The 18,742-nt window shown below is 40.1% G+C and overlaps 1 protein-coding gene across 1 annotated transcript in view; it reads right to left on the bottom strand.

Moving 5' to 3' along the window:
* The window catches only part of MYO10 (myosin X), a 163,305-nt gene that overhangs the window by 47,701 nt on the left and 96,862 nt on the right, over nucleotides 1-18,742 (bottom strand). The window contains exons 5-19 of the mRNA XM_039549820.1: nucleotides 18,548-18,682; nucleotides 17,419-17,543; nucleotides 16,505-16,518; nucleotides 16,296-16,380; nucleotides 15,521-15,624; nucleotides 13,326-13,455; nucleotides 12,282-12,400; nucleotides 11,459-11,605; nucleotides 11,179-11,279; nucleotides 10,890-10,956; nucleotides 9,683-9,775; nucleotides 8,873-8,941; nucleotides 8,612-8,694; nucleotides 7,016-7,124; nucleotides 4,188-4,268 (exon numbers count right to left, since the gene is read on the bottom strand). Of these exons, the coding sequence (XP_039405754.1) occupies nucleotides 4,188-4,268; nucleotides 7,016-7,124; nucleotides 8,612-8,694; nucleotides 8,873-8,941; nucleotides 9,683-9,775; nucleotides 10,890-10,956; nucleotides 11,179-11,279; nucleotides 11,459-11,605; nucleotides 12,282-12,400; nucleotides 13,326-13,455; nucleotides 15,521-15,624; nucleotides 16,296-16,380; nucleotides 16,505-16,518; nucleotides 17,419-17,543; nucleotides 18,548-18,682 (1,462 nt within the window). The remainder of the gene's footprint in view (nucleotides 1-4,187; nucleotides 4,269-7,015; nucleotides 7,125-8,611; nucleotides 8,695-8,872; nucleotides 8,942-9,682; nucleotides 9,776-10,889; nucleotides 10,957-11,178; nucleotides 11,280-11,458; nucleotides 11,606-12,281; nucleotides 12,401-13,325; nucleotides 13,456-15,520; nucleotides 15,625-16,295; nucleotides 16,381-16,504; nucleotides 16,519-17,418; nucleotides 17,544-18,547; nucleotides 18,683-18,742) is intronic.

Genomic DNA, 18,742 nt, shown 5'->3' with positions numbered 1-18,742 from the left:
ATTGTCCTTTTAGAGATTATTACAAGCTCTGAGAGAAGGCAGCTTTTATCTTGACAGTGACAAGACTATCACTACAACAGAGGAATGAGACAGACAATAAATGAGTGGACAAGGAGGTAAGTGGAGACCCTGCAACCCTCTTGCCCGGTAGCACACACCAACACAAGTTTCCTATCAAAACAATATAAAAAGTGAAAGTTTTGTCTACATCAAATACTTCATGTGAACTCTAATTAAGCCAGGATTTTGTCTGTCAGGGCCAAACTGGCCTTAGATCTGTAACCAAAGAGAAGTGCATGCACCTATTTATGTGCAGGAGAGAACAGCCACATCTGAACCTGCTGAAGTCTCAAGAACAGGGAATTACAAAAACAGGCTGTAATAACTGAGGTTTTGAGAGACCAGCACAGCTGAGGCCCTGCAGAGTTTTGAGGTGGGGCCACTTGCTATGATTATACCAGTACTGTGTCACCGGAAATTATGCCAATATATTTTCAAGAAATATCCTAAATGGAAAAGGAAACTTGAGAAAGCACTTGAGCCAAGCTGCCCAAGGCTGGCTGCTTCTGGGCAACAGGAAAATTTCTGCCTCTGAAACAGCTTGAATAGGAAGTTTAGATCTTAAATTTACTCTGATTCGTCTCCTGAATGGCACCAAGGCTTAGCAACTTTATTAATAGCAGCAAGCTGGAAGAAACATTCAGCTGATGATTGTAGCAATGGCTGCAGCTTGTTTTAAAAAGACGGGCTTTTTTGTTGTTGTTGGTTTGGTTTTGTTGTTGTTGTTTTTTTTGTCATGATGTTTACTTTTTAATTTAAGGTACATGAAGAAAAGGAGACAGAGATCAGAAAAGGCAAGGTTGCAGGGAGGAATCTTTATTAAATAGAACAGGAGACAGGAGAAGAAACATGAAACCAAGAAACAGAGAAAGATGTGCTAAAGTTCAAAGGGATGAAATGATAAATAGTTCTGCCAGCTGCAGTGAAGATAAGGGGAGCTGAGGAGAAAGACACTTCATTAGCAGAAAATACTCATTAAGCATACCAAGTGGAAAAGTTTCCATGTTATGGATAGTTCAGAACAGATTGGAAATTGTGAAAACAGATACCCTGATTGTTTGGGGGTCTCCCAAAGATTAATGGGTCCTCTGTCCTTCTGTCTGAGGCCTGTCTGCCGAAATGTCTTGTGACAAAAGGTCACATACTCTGTGCACTCCCTTTAGGAAATTGCACTAATGAGTGTAGAACCTGCTTTCATATGTAAATGTTCAATGGTTTACTGCTTATGCTGAATTGTTTTTGCCTGCCACTGCAACATATTTAAAAACCGAACTTTTGAAAAATTAGAACAATCAAATAATTACTGTAAACTATCACATCTGCTACCAACGTGAATACACTTCAATATCTAGCACAGCAGAGAAAGTAGTCTGCTATACATTCTGCTTTTCAAAGGCTTGAATTTGACTTCTATTTGCTTAGCTTCATTCACCTACAGAATTCAAACACACTTCTTAAGTCCCCCAGCTCCTCCCCTCCAGTTACAAGGGATGTTCACCAACAGGTGTGTCCCCTACTCGTACCCAATCCAGAGAGGAACAAGCACATGGAGAGGCTTTGCTCCCAACAACACAATTTCAGCTCTCTCCTTGACGAACCTCTCTGGTCCAGCTCTCCTTTAATGCCGTGTATTTCGAAAAAGCAATAAAACACCCCTTTCTTCCACATGGTTAGGTATTTGGCAAGCACTGTTTAAGTACATTCTGAGTGACATTTATCATTCCATATCACCATGACTGCAGATGGAAAACACAGAGGAAACTGCTTAGTGAAGACCTTTACTGTCTTTCCATCTGAGTAAGTCCACTTCAGAGGCTCATCTGAATGTTTCAAGCAGTTTTTTTTCTAACCAGCCCTGCACAGCGAGTCACGTATGTGGTGATCCCTGGTAATCCATGCACAGCTCATGTGTCTCTCAGCTGTGCTGGCTCACTGCTGTGCAAACTGAGTGACCTTATTTTCCTCTGTCCAACTGAAAAGAAGCAAAAAGTTGTATGAGAGGATAAACTACAAACTGCTCAATGTGATGTGCACCTACAGAATCCAGCAAAGGTACACAGCAGTGAAATGTTGTTCTTGTGCCTGCACTGCTGCAAAAGGAGAGACACCAACAACATCACAAAGTCAGCACTAAAAATCGCTGTGTCTGTACAATGTGGAGTGAGGGACAGAGAGCAGTGTACAGCAGGCAAAACTACCAACAGTGAATCCCAAAAGTACATTTTGATAACAATTCCCTGGATGAAGAATGCCATTGACAAGCATTATATATGGCTTTCCTTCTCATTTTCAGTCAAGTCTTCAACTGAGTCAGCTACAGCAGAGAAACTGACACACGACTCTTGTTCTTCAAACAGTATTTCTTATTTAGTAAAGCCACTGACTCAAGCCAAATTTGCAACCAAATAAAGGTAAATGGAAAACAAGTACAAACATTTTTGTATAAGATTTTAGAGAGATTTTAAATGTACATTGAAAGGGATTTTCTACAGAAATTTCCCCATCTGTTCCTGCATGCACTCCTGCAATTAGAGGTGGTCCCCTGAGACTGAGGCTGTCTCAAGCTTCTTCTCCTTGCACAGCTGCTAATTCTGTGAGAACTTTGTTTCAATGGTAGTAAAATATATGCGGAGATACAGTAACACATGCCAAGTTTGTCAGGGATGAAGCATTTTAGTGGGAAAAGACTGGAAGAACAAGGAACATAGGAGTGTGAACTCAGTGTTTTCCTTGCTATGGAAATACAACAAGTGCCTGCTTCTTGCATCAATCATGGCATATCCTTGTAACTTTGCTACTGTGGAGATGAGCCTTATTAGTCAGGTACAAAAGGACAGATAAGGAAAATGTGTGAGTTTCTTACTGAAATCCTTCTACTCCAGTGGCATCAGGCAGGCTTTATAGCGGTCATGGGGATTCTAGACAGAAACAGGAGCAGGGAAGCAAACAAGCTTTTTAAAACTGCCCTCCTTCCATGATCAGGGACTTTGCTAAACACACAAGCTCAAAAACTCCAGCTACTAGCCAAGGCTCTGTCATCCACGTGCATTCAGCTGCCTGGTGGCTTCACATCTCAGAGTACCAAACACCTCAAGACACAGAAAGTTGTTCTTATTTGCTTCCAGGCTGCTCCCTCTTGCTAAGGTGCCCAAAATCTGCATGTTATTTAGCACATCACAAATAGCAGTGCAAAAGTAGAGTTAACAGTCAGCAACTGAGAACATGTAAAGCCAAGGATGTACCGTCCAGGAAGCACTAAAACCTACAATGAAATCCACACATTTGTTTTGTTAGCATCCTGATTAACCAGACAGACCAGAAAAATGGAACATGGTAATATGGATTTATAGTTAAGTCACCAATCTCTCAGTGTCCATGTGAAAACCATAAATCAGATTCTCCAGCACCTCTGCCCGTTGTATTTTTGACAAAAGCAGACCATGCCTCAATAACAATCTGTTATGCCCAAAACAGATTTGCAAAACACCAGGATATCAGAACCAGGCGAACAATATTAATTTCAATGACTACTGTACCATTACCACTTCATTTCTAGAGAGCCCTCCAACATACTTAGGCAAATCTTGACACTGCCTTTCATTACCTGTAACTCAAAAGACAAATTGATATCGTAAGCCTTAGTCCCCAAGCCTAATTTAAAAACAAAATTCTGTAACAGAACAAAACATCCAGCATGTACAAATCTAGGTATCTTCATAAATTGAAAGACTAAGAGTCTGATGACAGTCATTCACACCAGTTTTGCTATATGCATGTGAACCACTGCCTCTAGTGACTTAAAACAAACTTTGACATTTTGATATTTTCTTCCTGAAAAGGGTCTCACAGAGCTGTCACACAAGAAGTGCAGCCTTCTACCTTCTGTTTGTAACAATCCTTAGAACCAGTCATTTATCAGAGTTGTGAGCAATGACTATTAAAGAGGTACATAGGCCACATGCAAAACAAAATAAATACTAAACCCCTTCCCAGTGCCTTCCCCTTGCAGAGCCTTCTACAAAATCAGTGAAGAACAGTCTCCTTCACACAGTGATAAATAACCAGACAGGCAGCAAAAGATTAGGCCTGAGATGTACAGAAAAGATGGACACCATTTAAAATCTTACCTTCTGCCCGTTGGGTTTGATGCACCGAACAAAAAAAGGATTTGAAGAACTCAGCGTTGCCATTAAAGAATGAAGTGATTCCTGAAATACAGGTAGAGAGAAGAGAGCACTTCACAAGCTGGATTTCTGTACAAGCAACATAACCCTAGACAAGAGCTCCTGCAGCTCAGCACTGCAGAGAGCATCTAACTGCAACACCTAGTGGTGCACACCAGAAGTTACTGCACTGTGGAAGCTCTTGCTTCCAAACAGATGGGGTCAATATCTGTGTGTTTGTTTCTTCCACTGGCTCTTCTGATCAACACTAGCATCATTGTTTTACAATGAACAAGATTCACAGATTGATACAAAGAAAACTGTTCACAAGGAAACACCAAGTTGCTGTTTCAGGGATCTTTCAAATGACTGCTTAAGACTTAGGATCCACATTCCCAAACTGCTAAACTTGAGCAAGTCAAAAGGAAGGATAAGGGGTCTATGGCAAAACCCACCAACTCAGATTTCCTCTTTTAATTTCAACCACTCCAAACCCACTCATTTTCCATCTTCCCTGAAGAAAACAGGTTTTTTCTTAGCTTTAGAACTCTGAATGATCCAATGCACATTAGACTATCAGTTGTCTGAACCTCAGCCTGAAGATAAAAATCACAAAATCCCTCAGTCCTTTTATGATTATTACTTTAATTACACATCCGCCCCTTTTCCGCCTGAGCCATCATTCCATATCTTATTCCAACTTGCCTCATTCTGTATCATTAAGTAGGATGAACCTTTTTAAACTGAAGTCTTGCATTTACTTTGCAGAGATACAAATGATTGTCCAGGAGAGGAGCTCAGGCTCTGAAGAGCTCACAAAGTCAGCAATGGTAATGTTACACCCCTCAGAGGTGGCACTTTGTGCCAGGCAGCAGAGAGAATACAGAGCAGGCTGCCAAGGAGACAGAAACTGCACCTTTAAAGGAGCAACACTGTGTGTCCTGCCATATGTCTTGGAGCAAAACTGTCAATGTCAGTCTGTTATAACAAATTCTTGCTTTAATCTGCAGACCAAGCACTTACGTGGTGATTGAGCATGCAGTGATAAAGGCAGCAGGCAGAGTTATGGCTGTGCACAGGAGCTGGAGCAGGGCAAAGGGAGCAAACGGTGAAATGACTGGGAACATAAATGATAGTTCTTGGTTCACTTGCCTTTGCCAGCCTATGGACCAGGGAGTCGGGCAGCAAATGTTAAACAGAACATACAAAGACAAAAATCTTTGTGTAAAGACAAATATTTACAGCTTCGAAAAGTAAAGGCTTCATCCGTATTAAACCCGTGTGAACATTACACCCATGGACAATTCTCTCATTCCAGGCTCCTACTTACAGATATTGGAAAAGTTGGTCAGTCTAAACAAAGATGATTTAAACTATTTTCACTTTCACCTGTGGTACAGCCAGCCAGATTCTGCACAGTGCTGCAAGCCTCTAAGTCACTGTCAGGTGATGAGCTCATTTGGATTTTGCCCTGCTGTAATCAACAGGCTGAAACAGATGGTATCTAAGCTCTGCTATTCTGCATGCACCCCCAGGCCTGCATTAGGCAGGTCATCAAATGAAAAGAAGAGTCAACCAATTTATCATGAGAATAAAACTGTGAAGGCAAAGTTCTTATCTTCAGTTGAAATAAGATGGACTAATCCCTGTAAGGCTTTAAAACATGTAAAAAATACCCAACCTAATTCTCTGGGGAAGGCATGATGTGAAGGTCAACCTCTTGTAAAGCAGCCCAGCTGGTTAATGGTCAGTTACTGCAGCATGAGATAAGAGGCAATAATGTTTTGATTTCATGTTTTATCACCCTTATGTTTTCCAGGGCCCCTGACAGAGAACAGAAGGAATACTACACTTTGTTCTACCTTGCCAAATGGGTGCAAAAATATGGTCTGTTTTTGTAAGGTTAACATCTTAAAGGTCTACTTTGCACATATACAAATGACTAAGAGAAAACAGTACGTTCTGCTACCCCAGAGAACTAGCAAATGACACCATCTCGTGACAAGAAATGCGTACTTCTCAGATGAGTTATGGTAGCACAAAGCAAGCTGTCTCGAAAATACATTAGTGTTTTTTAATAAAAGACATTGTGTGTGCCCCAGCATACACTCCTTGCTGTTCTGTCCAACACTTACCAATAGTCTATTAGGATAACATCTGCCCTTAAGGGGTTTGAGTCTGCTCTTTTTTAAAAAAGTGAATGAACTCTGCAAATGTATATTAATTCAAGCACAATGAAAGGCAACTAATCCAGACTTGTACTCATGCAATTTAGGAGATGTTTCATGCCAATCTTTCTCTTTTAAATAATTTGCAGATAGACTTTATGCTAGATTTCAATTTGGTGCCATTTCTGATGAGAGGCTATAAAGCCTCATAAGAAGGTGTTTAACAAGAATGCCTTCCAAACTTTAAGTTAAAGCAAGGCAACACCTTAATGAGGTATTTATTTAGCGCTTATTTTTCTAAGCATACAGGCACCGCTGTAAGGCTTTGTGGGATTTTGTGGTTGGATCTAGGTTATAAAGACAAACCGGGACAACTTCATAGATGAGCTTTAAAATAAGGACAAATAAGCAAGTGGTGAATGCAACAGTTTTGTGGGGATGGTGTGATGCAAAGGTTAGTGTCTACTTGAAACTAGCCAGGATCGGTTAATTAGCAGTGTCACAGAAGAGACAGAAATGTGTTCATGCTCAAGTTTAGCCTCTTTCATCCTGCACCTGTTCTTTACTCACCAGGGTTTGTCTATCACTGATTAGCTACAGAGCAGAGATGACACATTAACTAACCTTGAACTGGAGACTGACAGTGGGTTTTCGGTGCTTGCTTCCACATTTAAGAGTGTCCTGATTGTTGCGACTTGAAACATGTTCAAATAGATCATAGATGAAATCAAGACTGAAATGGAAAAGTAAAACAGTATTTCTGAAGTGGATCTTAACAGACTATGAGGTTCACCACTGTAGAATGCAAAGAAAGCACTGTCTCTTAGCAAGAAGCTCCTCCATCAAAAACTCACTTATTGATTTTCTCCACAATTTTTAATAAACAATAGATTTTGACTTTGCAGAATTTATGCAGGGGATTAAAAATAAAAACAAAACAAGGAGGTTCTTTCTTCTCTACTCCAAACAAATCATTAGGGAAATGAAGTGTGAAGTCCTAGAGGCTTTACTGCATTTTACTCCACTCACTCAACCAAAACTCCAGCAGACGGCAACTGGAATTGTACCCGAACTAAGACTGGTTAGGGAAGTAACACAAAATAGCCACCCATGTAAGCCTCACTTTAGATACCAGCTGTGCATGCTGTTTTCTACTCTATCAGTTAGGTACCCTCCTCTTACTATTTCTACAGAAACACAGACATTTTAATTCAAGCTCCACACAGATGTTGGTGCAAAAGCAAAACTAGGCCCAGCCAAGTTTAACTCATTTGTTCTTTTTACCTAGATGCTTCAATTGACAGATGTTATAGCCAAAATGTCATAAATCCAGAACAAATAACATAGAGAGGGAAATGCTTATTCACTGTTTCCCCTCCACAGAAGGGCTTAAGGGATTTACAAACAAGCAACTCGCATGGCAAGGCAGGGTGACTGGATGGGATAGGGGAGGGCAGTAGATGAGACAGCAACAGCCAGGCTCAGCTCCCTCTTCTTCTACTGTTCCTCTGTGTGTCCTGAAGCCTCAACCAAATACCTACAAAAAGGGATGTGGTACTGCCCCAGCTCACAGGGTACCACTGTAAGGACCCCAAGACCTTACACAGCAGAACGACACGAGACATGTAGGTACCAAAGGCATCCAAGCTCAGGCTTTCAGTCAGATAAATCTTAACAGAAGTTCTCCCCTTGAAGCAATTACTGTATGGCAGCTTGCACTGTGGTAGTCCCCGACAGCAAGTGTTCAACCAAATTAGGGAATACCAGAAATACAAAAGTGAAGTAAAAAACTACACATACATGCTGCCTATGAGGCACTCTGAAACAGTTAAAAACCACTAACAGCTTCCACAATCCTTACTCATTACAGAGTAGCAAGTGAGTTCCCTAGGAATGCCCTGGACTGAACAGCAACAAGGTACTCTACAATATAGGTAAACTCGACTTTGTGAGAACCTGTTACAGTCAGATCTGCTTACAGGCAACTCTGATATGCTCATTTCTGTGATATGATATGCTCATCTCTATTTCATTCTATGCTCATTTCAGGTCTGTCAAGGTCTGATGCTATGCAACATCTAACATACTCAGACCCCAGCAGAATCAGGTGATCAATCCTGGCAGAATTAGTTGATACAACACCCCTTTTTCCTTAACAATCCTGGCAGAATTAGTTGATACAACACCCCTTTTTCCTTAACAAAAACGGCAGAAACTTACCTGCTTTCACGTAACAAGTTCAGGAGATCATCTCTGAAAGTATCTCTGTTCTTCTCCAAGATCCCCCTGACATCATACTGGACCTAGAAGGAAACAGAACTGGTTCAAACAACAAAGCCAAACAGTCAGGCACCTCTCACAAGAGCGGTACTGTAAAAAGTGCAGAGGGAACAGAGTGCTTTAGCTAATTTTGAACAGCCTTGGGGGAAAATTAAGCTAATGAAAATTCTTCTTGGAATAATTTCAGCAAATAAAAATTACCTCCCCAGCGTAGTGCTTCACTCCAAAGTTGTGAACGGCAACCCTTGGTTTTACATAAAAAGGATTGTTCTAATTGGAGGGGAAAAAAAAGAGAAAAATATTTGGAGGGGGTTGTCACATTATCCTCTCAACCCATACCTAAATAGACCATTGTCTTCCAGTGAACTCCCTGGAAGATTAGTGCTCCAAAAGCAAACAAGCAATTCATAATGATAATAGGATTTGTTAGTCTGGGCTGCTTCACATGCAGTAGTAACAGATTTATAGTATATAAAAAGGCATTACACTAAACCTGAACCCCCATCTGTCAGAACCATCTACAAAAGGCACTTTGAAAGAGAAGGTTCTATCTTAAGCTGGCAGTTATGAAGATTGGTGGATATGCTTGCATCCCAGAAATTGTGAAAAATAATTCAAGGATCCCAAATAAAGGTAACACTAACCTGGACAGAGGGAACAGCAAACTTCCAGTGAATGACGTAATTTACTGAATGATGTGAATACTTCATTAAATCAAGGGAATTGAAGATCTAAATAATCTGACCTACTGCAGGTTGACAGAGTTCTAATTAAGAGTAGAATTTGACTGATTCACCACAATGGAAAGCTTTAACTGAACAGCAACAAGGATATGTTCTTCCAGTAACCAACTCAGCCTTGACAGCAAATTATATGGATTGCCATGGAAGTAGGATCACATCCAAAAAAGCCTCTAGAACTATGCACCCATATGTTTGAACCATGAACTTCTACAGAAGCAAAGAGATCCTACATAATTTGCACAGAAAATATCAGCAAAACATCACATACAGCATGCTGGGCATTCAACTTCTCCAGTAAGGTGGAGTCAGTAGCTTGAGGAAAATGGCTCTCCTCATTGATGAGTGCCAGTAGTCCCAGTTTCTAGAATAGCAAGAAGAGGGAGAAGATGAATTAGTGCACAGATGGACACAGCTGTTTTCCCCAGTTTGGAAAAATCACGAAGTCCTTGAAGTTGCTGTGTGCAGAGAGGCACAAAAAAGTCACATACTACTAAAACACCAGTCTTGAAGGTGACTGCAATCCTATTTTTCTGGCAACACTCCTTTTGAAATACAGAGCACATGATCTGTGGGCAAAATAAAGAAAAACGAGCTACTGGAAGAATCAACAGTTCTCCTGATGTAGGCAGTTTTTAGATGCATGCAATGACACTGCCCCAGAACATATCCCCAGCCTCCAAGATCTCCAACGATCAGGAGTCCGAGGAGTTTGTAAAACAGCCTTTCAAAAAAGTTTCTTCCATATAATTATGTACCCAGTTGTTGAACCAATGCAAACTTTTAGCACCCACAGTGCCCAGGGGCAGAGCAAAAGATAGACAGTTTAACTTTGCCCTGCGTGAAGCACAACCTCCCTTTGCTTTGCATATACCCCTGTGTAATTTCCTTTGATGTTCCCTACTTCTCATGCTAGAAGAGGTGGTAAACAAAGCAAGCTGCCCCACAATTAATTAATGTGTCCAGCAAGCTCCAGGTTGATACAGCCTCTCAGAAAAACACAGTTCTCTGGGTGCACATTTTAATAAGCCATGTCCCAAGGGCCCAGAGCAGCTCCTGAAAAGCCACACTGCCCTGACTGCAGTCACGTCCTGCCAGCTGGATCTCCTGCCCGCTGCCACTCGCTTCTGTGCTCAGCTGAGCTCTTGCAATCACACACCCAGCCATGGAGATAAGCTCACACAGCCCGCCTGGACCGATGGCAAGAGTGAGCATGGATCAAATTACTCCTTTTAACCATCTCCAAATACTGCTTTTGTATATAATCACACACAGAGAAAAGTTGCTACAAGGAAAAGAGCTCACAATATAATTCTCAATATAAACATACATGAAAATGATCTGATTAAAAGTTTGCTATTTAAACATGCAAGCTCTACCAGTCTCTTCACTTGTTCTTTGTATTAACAAATATTTTTAAGACCTATTACTGCAGAAGAAAAACGAACAATAGGTAACAGTATCAAATTCTTTCTTACCTTTTCAATAAGATCCAAGCACTCTCCATTGTCTGTCCAATCAATATCTTCCCAAATTAGTCCTTCCCTAAGGAAAATAAAGCAGGCCTTTTAATTGAAATTATTTTAGTTGTAGAAATAGGAGAAGCTGGTGTATTTATCTTGCAAATCACAGCAAAATCAGCTTGCTTTTATAAAATACACAGCTCCAGACAGAGATTTTCAAAGGAAGCTAAGGTAGCTGCGAACTAAGATTACAAGTGAATACCATATTGTCGAAATTCTTTCAAATTTGTCCTCTCTCTCTTACCTGCTGTACTCCAGTTGCTCCAAGGAAAAGATGTGCTTATTGAAATACTCCTGAAGCTTCTCATTTGCATAGTTAATATTGAACTGCTCAAAACGGTTTACCTAAAGAGACAAGAAATTTTCAAAAATGCATACACTTCAAGTATTTTAATTTGTAAACAAGGGAATGGGTTAAGTCATAACATGTTTAACAATCAAGTTCCAGAGAAGAGGATAAAAATATGTAAAGCAATAAAGCAGAAATATCAGACAAGCCATTTGAATAAGCTTTTGAAACCTACCTCAAAGTTTTCAAATCCAAATATGTCCAAAATTCCAATAGTCTTGAAGTCTTCCTTGCTCCTGATTCTGCTATTGATTTTCTTAATGACCCAAGCAAAACACTGAGAATAAAGTGCCATAGCCATAGAATCTCTGCTGTCTATTGCCTGCATTAAAGAAATACACAACACATCAACCACCCCTTGACTGAGAAATGACCAGACTCTGCTGTTCAGTGTCCTTAGCACAGCACAAAGCAATGTATAATGCAAGAGGCTTCCTATTCCTATGTAGCTTGACAGCAATTATACTAACACTTACAAGGCATCATGATTTGAGATTTAACAGTTTAGCTTAAAACAGCTGTACACCTATGTGGCTTTAAAATTACATTTCAAGGCTAAAGCATTCAAAAAACTAGGAAATTATAAACTTAAGTTGCGGAGGAAGGAAGAAGTAGTGTAGGAAATAATACCTTAACTCACCCTTTTCCAGAGGGAAGCATAATGTTATGCATACCTATTTCTAATTCCCTTCTTGTAAATTATAAAAATATTTCTCCTGAAAATTTTGAAAAAACACCCCCCTGACACAAGTCTCCAAAATGAAAAGAACATCAGCCTACATGTTTAGAATTTGAAAAAAATGGTAAGTAATCAGGCTTCATAAAAGTAACAGGAGACAAGCTACGAGTCCTGGCCAGAATAATAGATGGGATCTTGGTTACAACTCTGATGCATGAGCTAAGCTTCTGTTCTTGAGTGATCAATGACTTCTCTGGACTTGAAGACTGAGACATCTTTCAAAGACCCTAAAAACACGTCAAAACTGAGATGCCTTTACCTGTTGTATACTAAGAGGTGTTAGGATTTCTTCTCCCCTGAGTATCATCGACCTCTGTGTCAATGCTTCTGTTAGCTGTGTAGAGTCCAACCCCAGTAACTCAGCAGATCTACCCAGGGCTGGAAAAGGAGAAAGAAAAATACAAATATGTCCTTCAATGTACAAAGTTATGAAACCAGTTTTGTTTTCTACCATTATTATTACTACTACCACCACCACCATTTTAGATGCTCCTGAAATGACAGGGTTTAGAGATGAAAACACAACTAGAAATTCTAGGATACTGTTTTGCTGCTCATGAAAAGGCATAAATATGTACATCTGAGGGAAATTAGCAGTAGAAATACATTACAGGTAAGTCACAAATATTTATTTTTCTCCTACATGTCAATAATTCAAACAATCCACTACTTGCCCTAACACATTTTTCCAAACACAAACAGTAATTGACTCTTTTCCACATGAATGTGTTTCTGCTTTGCTTGGGATGATGAGGATAAACCAATGAAATTTTTCTTCCATGCATACTTTAATTTCCAGTTTTGCTATAATGTGGTATAAAAAGCAGTACAGAATGCTACTCTCTAATGCCATATTTAAACAAACATTTTAAATGCCCACCAGCTCAATCTTTAGACATACCAGCACATTCTTTCAGATATGTAACTGAAATATTGAAAGCTCTAAAAAAAGATACTTTCAGTGAAGGTCTTGGTTAGGGAATGTATTTGAGCACTTAAGTTTTATCAACTTGAGAATATTTCAAAGAAGGAATTAAATTCAAATAGAATTTCATTACTGTTAATGGAATAAATATGTGTCCAAGGTCTTCCCAAATGAAGACCCAGTATACAGCAGCAGACTACTGTGCCTTATTTGTCAAACCCCATCCTCCCAAAGTAACATTTTAATCAACGTTTACAGATGTTAAAAAGTAGTAAAACCCTTTCACTGCCTGTCCTTGCTATGTTCAGATATACTAACAACGAATAAGGCTTTCAGAACCCCAAGAAACCTTCAGATTTGGATGCACAGCCTTCTCACCTGTTTTAAAGGACACTTGTGCCCCGCCAGCAGTGATGAACTCAACATTTCCCAGATGCAAAATGCCAGCCAACAGCCTCAGAACTTCTTGTACTTCCTCCCTGCTGAACTCCATCACTTCCATTGCAGTCTGGAATGACATGTGAGCTTCTTCAATAACATGTACACAGACTCAAAAATAGGAGGCCTTGGAAAAGCAAGTCAGGACTAAAAGAAAGCTGGCTGAAGTCCATTCCTTTGGTTTCATCCCAAATTGAATACACTCAAAGGCATCACTGGGACATCTTGGAACATGTAAGTATTGCTCTGCTTTTAAGAAATTTCATTTTGATGCTGTAATGATGTTGTAATTTGCTTTCAAATTCATCATTAAAATCATATAAATATTGGAACGACCTACTGAGCTGTGCATCAGATGCAATTACTCTAATTTGAATTATTAATTGATTACCTCCTGCGTGTTTTTACCAAAATTTGCCTACTGGCCTTGTAGGTAACAAGGCATGGGGGAGGAAAAACACAGCAGCATGTAAGATTTGATCATTTTTGTGCCCAAACATGCACCTTTCCAATGTGGTCTGACAACTTCCAGTAAAACTGAGGAGGAAAGGTATCTATATAGAAAGTGCTGAATTTATGAATAAACAATATGGCAACAATCAAGGCTCCACTACATAAATGAGGAGAAGAGCAAATAATAAAACACTAAAAGAAGTACTAAAACAAGAGGAACAAATGCTTTCCTTTGACACAGAAAGGGTAATTGTATGCCTTTGAAATGACCAAACTTTCCAAATTTGGGCGTCACATGAGCCTTTTTGAGACCAGATCATAGTTTTGTACCCTTACAGACTCATTATGGTATAGTCAATGCAGGTGTTTGACAGAGGACACATTTTATCTTTCATAAATCATCCAGTACAAATGGAAAAGCCTCAGACTCATCCCACAATTCAAAGCAGAGTAGTGATAATGGTTGAAGGTTTAATTTGTAAAGAAGACCTCTCACAACAAAAGGGCAGCAGCACTACGAGTTCATCTCCCTGCTCACTGTGCTGCTCCTCCCTGTCTCCTACAAAAAAAGTTTCCCTTAAGTAACATTTCCAAGACTTAGACTGCAATAAAAGCAGGCAGAGGAGATGACTACAATAGGGAAAGACAGGTGAGGGTGAGCTGCAGGGGTTTCTTCCCACCTCCTGCTCTGGGAATGCAGGCTGGCACCCCCTGCTCCCAGCCTGCCCATGCTGCGGGCAGCAGGCAAACATCACCTGCCCAGCTGATTTCATGCCCTGCCTACCCTGGGATGATTAGCACAGATTAAATGTCATGCTAATTAACTTCAGCATGTGACTACAATATAGACAGGTTACCAACTTTTCCAACACTTCCTTCCACCACACAAGATGAGAGATTTTTACTTAAAAAAACCTGCTGCATCCACTACACATTCATTTGTCAATTTAGCAAAAAGGTTACCATAGCTAAGAAAAACAGTTTGGTGAAGGGCATAAAACCAAGCATTTGATCTGATTTTTAAAATCTAACACACATCACCTCAGTGCTACAATACCCAATTAGCGTGATCAGTATAGACTAATTGCTGTGGATGTAAGATATAAAGATATCCAGAGAGATTCCATCAGGACTCGGTTTTTAATCTGTGCTTATGTTTTCATAACTCTGTTGTGTAAATTACTGTATACAATTGGATTTCCCAGCTGCAACTTAGAGTCACAGGTGCTTCACTCCCTGTGTGCTGCACTGCAGGCTCCACCCAGTAGATGCCACATGATTTGGGCAAAGCTTTCAGATTGAAAAACAGTGAAAAAAAAAATTAAAAAAAAAAAAAAATACATATCTGTAGCACAAAACAATGCGGGGAAAGGCAAATGCATGTAAAAGTCTTACTGACTTCCCAACAGATACTATTTTCATTTCAAAATGTAAGCATTTTGCTAAATTACAGCACACTTTGAAACAACAGAGTAAATGAAATACTGGAGGAAAGGTAAAGGCACGCTCAAAATGAGATTGAAGCATTTTGAGAAAATATAAGTCCCTGTAAGACTAATGCCTCAATGAAAGAGCTGCACATGCAGGAAGGCACAGGAAGCCTTTGTACCCTGCTGTCAATGGACTCCACACACCCGAACTTCCAGCATTTTTAAAGCAAAAGAACTAGGGAAGCAACTCACAATGACTTCCTTGAAAGAATCTTTGTCGCTGATTGTCTTATCCGCTATACATCCAGACTGGTTCAGGTAGTGGTAGTTCTCAGGCACAGACAAGTAAAAAGCATCTAATGAGGAGAGAAAACAGGGTGAGTGAAAAGAAATACCAAAACAAAAGTACTCCACAAACTACTATATCAGAGTTAAACAGGTCACAATTCATTTGCTCAGAAATTATAATAAGGCACAAGACAAAGTTTTACATTAAAATCAGATGGGGGGGTTATTTTGCTGGGTTTTGTTTTATTTAGCTGCATAATAGAGTTAACTCTACTTTTTAGCATGCAAAGACAGCAGGCCCACAGGGAGATGCTGAGACAGCTTTAGGCAATTTTGCACATAAACAAATGTCATTTCTTTTGTTCAGTGGATTTATTCTTTATGAGAAAGGATTAGAACAACCAGAATTATTTATCTTTGTTGCTGTGGAGTTATTTAGTACCAGCAAAAATATTCAGCTTGAACAGAATGAGGCATGTTTGTCCCCAAGTCATTTTCCCAAGGCCACAGCAGAAGCTGGGAGAAAAAACTACCATCAGCTCAGTGATATTCTTCAGCTAAGTAGGTTCCTTTATCAAACTGAGCTCAAATTCACATTCACTGAATCCCATCTGAATAAATAACCTATTTCTCTGCTTGGGTTAGTGGGTTTCTGCAGTTAAATTCTCCACTGCTGTCACCACTGCTGACTGCTAGCAGAAAACCACTACAGCTGTGTGACTTGTGCTTTGTCACTCACCTTTCTCTCTCTCTTCCATCCCTGCCAGCAGAGCATAGAATATATGATAATTTCTTTCCCCGGGGTTTTGTCTTACTACACGATTCTGTCAAAGTAAAAAATAGTTTCCACTTAAGTGATCATTTTTAAGGACAGATTTTTTATCCACAGTTTCAGAGAAAACATTAAATCAAACACAATTAATTAAGCAAAAGCAAACGTGATCTTACTTTTTCCAATAAATCTGGAGCCAGCAAGAACAGCTTCAGTCAAGGAATAAAAAGCAATTAATGCAGAAGTTTTTTATAATCTTGCTTCTTTCATTTGAGACAATAGGAAGACTATCACTGTCTTCTCACAACATGCTAAGCATGCTTCATACAATACACCTACAACAAGATAAATAAAGTAGCAACAATGACAATATTGTAGCAGTTCTAATATCAGTGGATCAACACCTTCTCTTCCATCACATCAAAACTGGACTTGGCAGATTCTGCATTTTAAATGACATCTGTTTTCTTTTGCTTTTTCCTTTCCCTAAAGGTTGGAAACAACTTCAAGAACTAAATCTGTCCCACTGCAAAAGCAGCTTAAGTTTAAAAAAGCAGGTAGGACCCTCTTGGAATATTCCTCATCCCCACTGCTCTGGTGCTCTAGGAGAGCTGGCTCATAGTCTGATTTTGCTAAATGCAGGACAAGTCCGAGGACTTAACCCACCCAGACTCACACTGCAGAAGCTGAGCAGCTCTGCTCCTTCAAGTATTTTTCCAGAGAACTAAGCAGCTTATCTTTGGATATAGTAATGAGGGAAATGGCTCACAACTGAAGTTATTCCCAAAGACTCAGGCTGTTTTAGCTCACTAAATGGGAACATGCACATGAGCCATGCCATGCTAGCAGTAGCAATACAAAATGCTGGTCCTCCAAGAGTACATACACCCCACGCTGCCACAAAAGCGTGTGTGCATGTGTGAATTTGGTGTTGCTGCCTCCCCTTCCCACCTACATCAGCTCAGTTTAACTGCACATATTTCAGGACGGGGTGAAAGGACAAAGGCAAGACAGTTCTCCCTCAGTCCTCCATCAAGGAGGTACATGGGGACTTCCCACAAACAGGCATGAAATCACTAAACGAGGATACAATCCATAATTCTTCCTCCCTGAATGTTTCCTTTCTGACAGATGTTCAGCTGAATAAACTTCCCAAAGCGACTTGAGTTGTTGTTGTAAACAGTCTTCGCATTGCCAAAAGCTTCCATAATTGGACTGTGAAAACAAAAAACGACAGGAGTGTTAACATGTGACCAGCATGCCAACAGCTTCACATGGGGCTGGGGAAAGGAACAGCACTCTGACAAGCTCCCCTCTGACACTCTCCTCAACAGCAGGCTACATCCCAGCATTACCCTCCATTTATTAGCAATGGGCATCTCAGCTTCCCACCAAAAGATGCAAGTATTCATGCAACAGGAAGATAAATCATGCTGAACTACTCTGCAGCTGCAGAGTAGTTACTGCTACTCGCTACTTTTGCAATCACTCAAAAGATGCACGCAATGCTCACTGCAGTACTCAAATGATAGAAATAAGAAATCTCAGCACATGCAAATTGCTAGACAGATGTAAGGAGTCCTTGTCCTAAGGCAATTAAAAAAAATAACTACATCAAGATACAGCACGTACAGCAGAGATGAAGCAAGATAAACAAAAGTAATAGCATCTTAAATTGCCTTTGTTTTTAAATAGTTTAGAACCGTGTCATTTCATGTGAACACCAAGATTTCTTTTTTGCTTGAGTAGATTGTGTCCAATTTATCTGATCATTTACTCATCTGTGTTATCAGTTCTCCTTATCCTCCCTCTCCTCAGCATGCTTTTACCGCTTGAGCACTTAATCCTCACCGTGCTGTATCTTGTTCTAACGCATCCTCAGGCTACACAAACTGAACCAAAGGTTTCTCACTCCCATCACCCATTTCCCTCACTCTGATTATCTGAATTCAGCTCTACACAAAAATGAAAGCCACCATTAAAGCTTCATCCATTTCAAAACTCTGCATATTTTTGCTTCACCAAGAGATACCACCATGCTCACCACTCTCTAGAAGAGCCAGGTAATTTTGTTTAATGGAATATTTCCGTCTCTCCAATATTCATTTTATTGTTCAGTAAATACACACACACATATTTGATTACACTGCAAGCTCTTACTTCAATGTCAAGGCTCATGTCTTCTGAAAAAAATACCCGTGTATTGAAAGATCTAGTACCTGCTCTCAAGAATAGCTTGCTCCACACAGGAGGTCTTCTCTCTGGAGGACAGCTCCAGTGAATGTTGGCTCATTGCAGACAAGAACTTGAGAATCAGCTTAGTGCTCTCTGTCTTACCAGCACCACTTTCGCCACTGAAAGAAGAGGAGGAAATGGTTTGCACAGTCCCACTAGCCAGTGAAGAAGCCCTCTGG

This window comes from Corvus cornix, chromosome 2, assembly GCF_000738735.6.
Source record: "Corvus cornix cornix isolate S_Up_H32 chromosome 2, ASM73873v5, whole genome shotgun sequence".
Classification (NCBI taxonomy): Eukaryota; Metazoa; Chordata; class Aves; order Passeriformes; family Corvidae; genus Corvus; species Corvus cornix.
The sequence above is the reverse complement of the archived record's forward strand: the minus strand, read 5'-3'. Positions and strand labels throughout refer to the sequence as shown.